Source organism: Diadema antillarum, unplaced genomic scaffold (assembly GCF_040938485.1).
Source record: "Diadema antillarum isolate AM-2024a unplaced genomic scaffold, OU_Dant_1.0 seq00000563_RagTag, whole genome shotgun sequence".
Lineage (NCBI taxonomy): Eukaryota > Metazoa > Echinodermata > Echinoidea > Diadematoida > Diadematidae > Diadema > Diadema antillarum.
This window is the reverse complement of record NW_027271502.1, coordinates 2,561,125-2,569,956: the sequence shown is the minus strand read 5'-3', so window position 1 is coordinate 2,569,956 and position 8,832 is coordinate 2,561,125. Positions and strand designations below refer to the sequence as shown.

General features: G+C 38.0%; 1 protein-coding gene across 1 annotated transcript; it reads right to left on the bottom strand.

Annotated features, from left to right (window-relative positions):
• Positions 1 to 483: 483 nt before the first annotated feature.
• On the bottom strand, positions 484 to 8,624 carry LOC139735110 (protein dispatched homolog 1-like). The gene is made up of 3 exons (XM_071645881.1): positions 8,491 to 8,624; positions 7,876 to 7,999; positions 484 to 2,721 (listed from the first exon to the last, which is right to left on the bottom strand). Exons 1-3 carry the CDS (start codon positions 8,622 to 8,624, stop codon positions 484 to 486), a joined length of 2,496 nt encoding a protein of 831 aa, XP_071501982.1.
• Between the last annotated feature and the right edge of the window lie 208 nt (positions 8,625 to 8,832).

Below are 8,832 nucleotides of genomic sequence, written 5' to 3'. Positions count from 1 at the left end.
CCTCCGTGCAATAGAACGGGGGGGGGGGGGGGGGGGTGTAATTGCCTTTTCCCCGTCTGCCTATCATCTTAAAGTTTGCTGCATACTTTATACCCGCTTCTGTCTGTTGATGACAAGGAAACATCCTGCTGAAAGAATGGATGAAAATTAAGTTTGAGTGTCAAGACATCTTCTTATTTTTCATCTTTTATTTTTTGTCTTTCGGGAGAAACAGGTAACCTGCAAGGAGTACGTTATAGTTATTATGGAAAACAGATGGAGGAGGTATTTTATGATTACCTTGTTTTAACAGGAATAACATTGACAAACTCATTCTGAATCATACTAAAAATAAAGCTTTCATATCCTAAATCCTTCTGATTAGTATTCCATTGATGTCGTCAGGAATAACACTCACTTGTTCGTCAACATTATTGCTGGTACTTCCCAGCAATAAGGCTATCACATCATTAAGTCCTTCTGACATGTGTTCTATTAGTGACATCAAGGTCTATGTAATTCTCTGGTACTAGAGTTCAAATCAAACTCGTCTTCAAGTGGTATAACATACACAGCATTTCTATCGTTGTGATCTTCCCCATCATCATGATCATTAGGATCCTGAGCTGCGTTTTCATCCTGCACCCGATTAGAAAACTTGTGGCAACAAGCTCTGGTAAATTGAGCACATGTTCCCTCTGGACCGATTGTATGACATATTGAAATGAAGAGGAATGTGGCATAAACCCAGCTAACAGTCATGACGAGCATGAGAAAAGTGCCGAGCTGTATGTAACTGAGTACCATGGAAGGCATCATGAATGCTCCGGCTGCAAAAGTGGTGATCGCCGCTAAGGTGACAGCCGAACCGACCTGCTTCAGGGCGTCGATTGACCGCCGTTTTCTGCCCTCCTCCTCTGACTGTCGATAAGAGACGCCGAAATGAATTGTGAAGTCCACCGACAGACCGACTCCAAGTGAGATAACAATAGCTTCAACGATGTTCAGCTCCCAACCGAGAAGGACTACCGCACCGACGACGACAAAGACTGCGCAAGTAATGGTGTATATGGCGTAGATGGTGACCAGGAAGTTTCGAATTGTCAGCAGTAAGACGCAGGCAGCGATGGCTAGAGACATGCCTATAGAGAGCGGGGTGCCGAGAGCCAGACCACGCTGTAAATCGAAGAAGTATAGTTGAGTCTCACCAATACTGATAAACCATCCATTTCTCAATCCCTCGGGAGCTGTGCCCATTTGCTCGTCAACCCAGGCATTCACGTCCGACCAAAAGCGATCCATGGCAGCATAGTCCTGGGATTCCTCTATATTTGTCAGCAGGTAAATACTCATGGCAACAATGTCGTCATCTGCATTGAAGCGTAGTCCTGGAGATGTGTAATCACAGGTTGATAATTGGCATCGCACTTCATGATACACGATGACACATTGCCTGAAATTACTGGCAGAGTATGGAAAGTTTGTCTGGCCGCAGCAAGGGGAGAGGTCACCTCCGGTCACAGGGTTTATACAAGGGCCTTCCATGAAGTCTCGAAAGGAATCCATGAAACAATATTCAGATGCCGAATTCACTTCTCTATTGTGGAAAGTGGAATTACGAAAGTTGGCGCAAAAGTTGTACATCCACTCCTGGTGTGCTTCCGAAGAAAAATTGAAGGTCTGATCCATGACGGTAGTTCCCTTTGAATCTGGGTCCCAGTGGTTTCCGTTGTCCAGTGGTTCTATACCCCACACGATGAACGCTGGCATGTAGTTGGTGAAATCGACTTCGAAGGGGAAGTTTTCTCTGTACACCTGATCGTACATTTCCAAAATATGATCGCTGTGAAAGAACTGGAAATAAGATTGAGAAGGCAACTGCAGTTTAGGCGCAATGAACACAGCGCAAATGCCTCCAACACCCAGGATCGATAAAAGACTAATCCAAAGTATTCGAAGCTTGCCGATGACTGCAGGCAAGTACTCGTGGAAGAACGTGGTACTGGCTCTTCCGATGGAGTCCTGGAGACGTTTTACAAAACGGGAGCACATGCCACGGGTGTTAGTGGATTCGTTGTCGCCTGCTTGACGGAGAAAATATTTGTCGTGGAATACCACAGCTGCGGGCATCCAGGTTAGTGTGAATACAAAGTTTACCAAAACGGCGCTTCCTGCGAATACAGAGAAACAGCGAATAGCACTTATAGAACTGATTATGCCGGCATAGAGAGCCGATGACGTAGTGAGGCTGGTGACGAACATGGTGATGGAGGCGTGCCGGAGAGTCTCGCGAAATACGGTTTCCTTCGTCATGCCACTTTTATCTGACTCTTTCTTCATAAGCTTCCAGATGTCAACGTAAACAAAACAATCGTCAGCACCGATGCCGGTGATGAGCACTGCAGCTAGAATGTTTATGTAGGGAAAGAAGGCTAATCTGAAAACATTCTGGTAGACGAAATAGGCAACTAGTAAGGTCATGATCATGCTGCCGATTGTCATGATTGTGATGAAAAAAGATCCCACGTAAAACCAGATGATAAGAACTACGACTGCAAAGCCTACGGCGATGAATATCGTGTCGAAGATGATGTGCTCACTAAAGACTTTCATCTTAAATCCTGCACCGACGGCCACGACATTAACATCGCTGCCACCGAGCGATGATCTGACTATGTGATCGTCGAAGAAAACTTTTGTTTTGTTGCTTGAGTAACCCAGAGGAGGAAAAGCCAGAGCAACCTGTAGATCAAAGGTTCCGTCTTCAACGGAATTTATGAAATCGGCTGGAGTGAGATAGTGGAGTATGATGTAAACAGCAGAACTGTGAGTTGAGCAATTCGTAGATATATCAGTGCAGACACGTTCGCCCCCAAAACATCCGGCCGTGTAATTTTCGACACATTCTCCGAGCAGCTGTCGAACCAACGTTACGTCGTCATCATCTATATTCACACAGGATTCTTTTCCAGCAATGAGAGCTGTAAGATGACCTAATGACAAGGTCGGACAACAATCCCCATTTGTGTCTAGATGGTCACAAGTCTCGTTGAAAGTGTCTTGTGTGCGATAATTGTCATTGTCGTGTTGGCAAACAGCAATCATGGCGTCCTTCGTAAACATATCCTGCTTTCTTGTTGACTTGTATACCATGCGGAGCCGATCTGTAACTATCGACATAAAAAGAAAGATAAAAAATGCCCTGGTCAAAATTTCTTCTTGACTTCTCATTGGTCTACTTTCTCTTGGAGAGCCATCAAATAGGAGTAGATTATTTTGTAATGATTTATTGACAAATAAAAGGAAACAATACAACATGCCTTCTTACAACATGTGACAGGATGACGTACAGAAAATAAAATAAAACAGAACAGAAAGCCAAGAAATATTCATGACAGAAAAAAACATTGAAGATTGTGTAAACTCGAGCAGTCGATCGGAAATTACAAAACGAACAGCCACAAGTAAAGATCAAAAATACTTGATAGCAGCCAAGACAATCTTTTACAGAGTTTTCGTGCATTACGCACTGCTGAGCATAAAACCAAAAACAGGCGTACTAGCATGTTAAGTTTTATATTTCTGAATATTTCCAGTTTGAAAAATATTGAGAGTGTGTAGCTTTACTTCTTTCCATTCAAGAAACTCATTACATATGTATACATAAATGTACAATCTTTCTCTACATCTGCATACATATCCTTATCAAAATGTTCTGTTTCAAAAGTATCAAAGGAAGAATTGGATATACACCTGAGGCTCTGCATTCAGTTTGCGTTGTGACTTTCGAATTGTCCACAGTCCCCCCTCCAAGGAATAACGTTTCGTCGTCTAGCCCCATGGTACGGTTGGTATTGCCGACTGTCGATGGGTAAGGGAAATACTTGTCGGTTTCCTGGACGAAGCGCTCGTACGCCAACAGTCGCCCGCTGACATCTGTTCCTCGGGCCTGAAAACCCTGGGGTTGTTTTTTTTTTTTTTTTGTGAGGAATAATCATCACGCAAAATATGATGACGTTCTTGTAGCTAGACATAGTCTCCACTACACATTTTGCTCCGTTGGTATTATTATTATTATATATATATATATATATATATATATATGTATACGCATATTATATATATATATATATATATATATATATATATATATACATATATTATATATATATATATATATATATATACATATATATATATATATATATATATATATGTAAGTATAGTGTGAACTGCAATATGGCTGACAGTGCTCATATATATATTGTATTTTCTCGTCATGGTTTACAAATTGGAAAAATCTACATTCAGTGATTATTGCCATGGTACTATCTAAAACCATAAAGACTCATGTCTATTCACAACAGCTTTGCCTTTTTCAGGGACACGCGGAGCGTGCTCCATTCACGCAGAGAGCCTGTACTTAGGGGTGGTGCTCTTCAGTGAAGTGGTAGTATTAGTTTATATTTCTATTTTTAATACTTTATACCATCTGCTGCCAGATGGTGTTTTTTCACTAGAACTGATAAAAGAAACGATTTACTTGAAAGCTTTCTCATAAGAAAAAAAAAAGATATTTTGTCACTATTCTAGTGATGCCGAGGACGCTCCAATTACGCAGACAACCTGCGCTTTTAGAGGTGGTGCTCTGGTAGTATTGGTAGTATGGTAATAGTGGTAGCATAGTAGTAGTAGATGTCTTTATTTTTATTACTTGATACCAGTATTGCCAGATGATGATAATCAGATAATATCTTGTCTCTATTTTAGGGATGTGGGTGTCAGAAAAGGACAAAAGAAATTAAATGATATTAAAAAAACACTCAAAAAATATATATATATAAAAACGATTTAAGCTGTTGGGGCAGATGATTTTATGAAGTAAACCTGTTATGAATAATGCCAAATTACATCTTAAAATTGATGTGCGATTCAACATTGAAAACACAATTTACCTTGACAATGAAACATAAAATATTCCTCTTTTATTGTTGTATCCTAACATTAAAAATCTTATTCTTTTAGCCAACAACTGAATAAGGCCAAGTCTCGATATCAGCCCAGGGCTAACAGATGTCGGGCCACAAATAAATAAAAAATTGGAAGTTTTGGTGACCCAACCTGGCCACCGAAAACAAATGATTGTCTATATCGTTTTTATGCAATTTTCTTATCCAGAAAAGCGAATAATAACTAAATAATGTCATGAATATGTGGTGTTATGTGGTGTCATGGAAAATCATGGCTCTGCCTTGATTTTGTGTTGAATTTGTTAAACGAATTTAACTCTTAAATGAAAATGCGCGTTACGTGAAGCCCGTAATCATATCTGCAAATTCTCACATAATTGTCATGTTTATAAGCATTTCAATGTTTTAGTGAAAAATTTAAAACAATCTTTGTCTTTATTTTTCTGGCAAATGTCATTGTCGGGCCACCATAAAAATGAATCGGAAGAATTGATAACAACAAAGGAAAAATGAAATAGTGGTAATCCTTTCATTAGCAGTATGTTACCCGACTTCAAATGATTATGCTATGACCCCTCAAAAATTGAAAGTTTTTAACTGTATTTAAGTCACAATTGTAGGCATCTTTCTCTATAATCACTACATTGGACATGATGCATTTACGATTCCTACCATCCATACTCGAATGATTGATGGAGATCATTCTCATGATGATTATAGTAATGGTAGCTACTTCAATTTTACTGCACTGAAACGATATCTCAGCACAGTTTGTCAAATGCTTCAAGATACCAATTTATGAAGCAAATCAATTTTTGTCATGAAAATACGGAAATATACAATGGTGATATCGATTGAATGTTTATTTTCATTCACTATTATTTCATCCTGCAACATTGTAAGTACATGAAGAGCAAGAAAAAAGAAAACCGCGATTCCTGTCCTTACGTGAAAACATTAAAGGGAAAAGTTAAGTAATTAATTAAGTAATTATGTAGGCACATGATACTTCAGCTTATGCAGCAAAAATGTGAGAAGGGTACGTTCATCATTGCATCTAGCGATTAATAACATTGCGATACTCTTGCTGTCTTTCATATAAATTATAACAAATCATGGATAACTTAATTCTTATCTTACAGTCGCCTTTGGTTTGGGATGCACAGTTGTCATTTTCCTTTTAATTCTAAAAATGAACGATCTCATGATCTCATTCAGAAGGCAGGGCTGTTGATACTCTAACACTTTACTTTATGAGTATGTCATGAATAAGTAGAGAACATTTAACTTTCAGATTGTTGTGAAATTCTTTGTATAGACGTTTTTCTGTTTCGATCCCATTTCGTGTAATCAAGATGATCGTGACCTTTTTTTATATCACGGGATATTGGTATATTCCCTATTTTCAATTATTTCTCCGTCCCATATCTTGCGTTGCTCTTATATCGTCATATCTGAATTATGATATATTTGCACGGGGATTTGCCCATCAATATTTGATTGGTAACTTTTTTCAATTGCAAAAATTCATTGAGAATATTATTGTAAGTCATTTACATCCATGTAGTATGATACCGATGAATTGTTTCTTAATACCAAAATTCTAAAGGGTATAAAAGATATTTGTTTTACAAATCAGGACATTATCTATTCAATTTTAGCAAGAGTGAATATTATTTGATGATGTATTTTGTAGAAAAGCCAGTGGTCATGAATACCTTACTAGACTATCTAAGAATTCAATTTACCTTTCATTTAATCACTACTCTCGATTAGAATACTTGTTTTTACAAGACCAGTTTTGGGAGAATCAGTTTTGGGAGAATCAGTCTAAACAAAAATATGCACCAACAAGACCAAGTCTTGCTGTTTCTAAATGAAAATTAAAGAAAGTTTTGTTTGGTTCTTAGATATATTTGAGTTATACTTTTTTATCACCTTATTTGTATAATCTAGCTCTTGATGTCAATTACTGTGCCCGTACTAGATGAATGTATCCGGTGATTGCTCTTCGTTTGCTGTGGACCTCTGCTTTCTCTCAAAAAGGCCTTCAGTCTTTCTCTAGCTGCCCCTTCCCGATGTCTTTTGCTGATATGTCCTGTCTACGTCTTGGTTTCCGCAGTCGTCTGTGTTCTTGTGTGTGTATGTTTGTGCGTATGTTCTTCCACTATTTTACCTTTTTTTTTCTATTGTAAATCCAATTTATTGAGAGGTCCAAAAAAAAAAAAAATGAAAAGCTTGTCACCTAGCAGGGCCTCTCTTCTACACAATCACACAATCTATCACACAATGATTTCTATTTTAAAAATAGTTTCACGCAAGTAGCGCACTTGAAAATATTCTCTTCCACTTTCAAAAGTATGTTTATATATTTTGCATTACAATGATAGTTTTAATTGTATCTGAAAGAATAGACGATATTGACAATGAAATTAGCTTTTGATCGACAGCATTGATGGCACATGGATTTAATCAAATATTGAAAAAATATGACCGTTTTTGAACGGACTGTCTGATTTTCCTAAAACTTCACAAATGTGTTCTTGTGACATTTCCATTCTCACTTGATTCACGTGAATATTATAGTTATCGGGGTAAAGTTCCCTTACATACAAAAAGTCTGTGGTTACATTGTTCCCGCAGAAGTTGGAGCTATGTAGACTCCGATATTCTTGGTTTGAGTGTTGGTTTAACTATTACTTGCTGATGATTTTGAATGAAAGTTCTTGGTGTAAATTTGACCGTCTCCATCATACTTTATTTGCAGTATTACAAAAAAATAAGCGCGAATAATTTCAGTAATGACGAGCTCATCATTCGTGAATATTGTTTCTTTCCAAATAAAGCAAAAGAATGCCCCCCAAAAAAAGGGAAAAGGAAAAAGCTTCATGGCATTCAAGAATTAATTCATTTGATTCTAACTAACCTTAGAAGGATCGGAAAATGATGGTAGGGGATTAGTGAAGATCCCAACCAAGCCGGACGCAACGACCAAGAGAAAAACGATGGCGAGCACGAGCGATGGAAACCTGAGCACAAATTTTGCGTAACTGGAGGGAAACGATAAAAGTAAAAAAAGTTTAAACTATACATCGCAATCACTTCATATTCAAGTTAGCCAATTACTTTCTCTGAACAAAGCCTGAGTTACTGTAGAGAATGTCATTGTCAACAGTTATGCTAACGTATTATGTTAAGAACATTTCAGAAGTCACCAAAAGCGAAAAAAAAAGATTGATTCAAAGGGAAATATAGTGAACATAGAGACGAGGTGAATCATACAATAAAAATTGTTTTATATTATCTTTGTGCTTTCACTGGTGTATATTTTCTTGCTTTTATCTATTCCCCTGGCCATATGTGACAAGGAAACATTTCAATCAAAGCTTAGAAGAGCGAAATCAATTACTGCATCGATAGCTGCATACCCGTCAAGCAATCAATAATTTGAAAGGAATAGAAAAATATACTGATTAATAAACTGTCAAGAAAAAAAAGACCACACTTTATATAGTTGAAAACAGTTAGGATGGAAACTCACTAAGAATCAATGGCATATCCCTCTCTGTGTGTCGTCTCCGCCTTTCTTTCCCGCTCAGTACCATCTTCATTACCCCATCCTGTCCGTGGAGAAGTTGCTGCTCCGTCAGGCCTGTTGGTGGCGGAGCCCGGCATCTTGCCACTCTAGGTTTCGAATCTGGAATGATACCACCGGCCAGATGTAAGTAAAGAGTGATGATTACATTTCACAATGTACTAGCAATATTGGAAATAAAAATCCACTTGACTTGCATAGATTGGTGAAGTTTTTACGTTCCGTATCTATATATTGGTGAGTGCTTGCTCATTATTTTCTGTTATACATAGTTACCTCGTTTCCAAA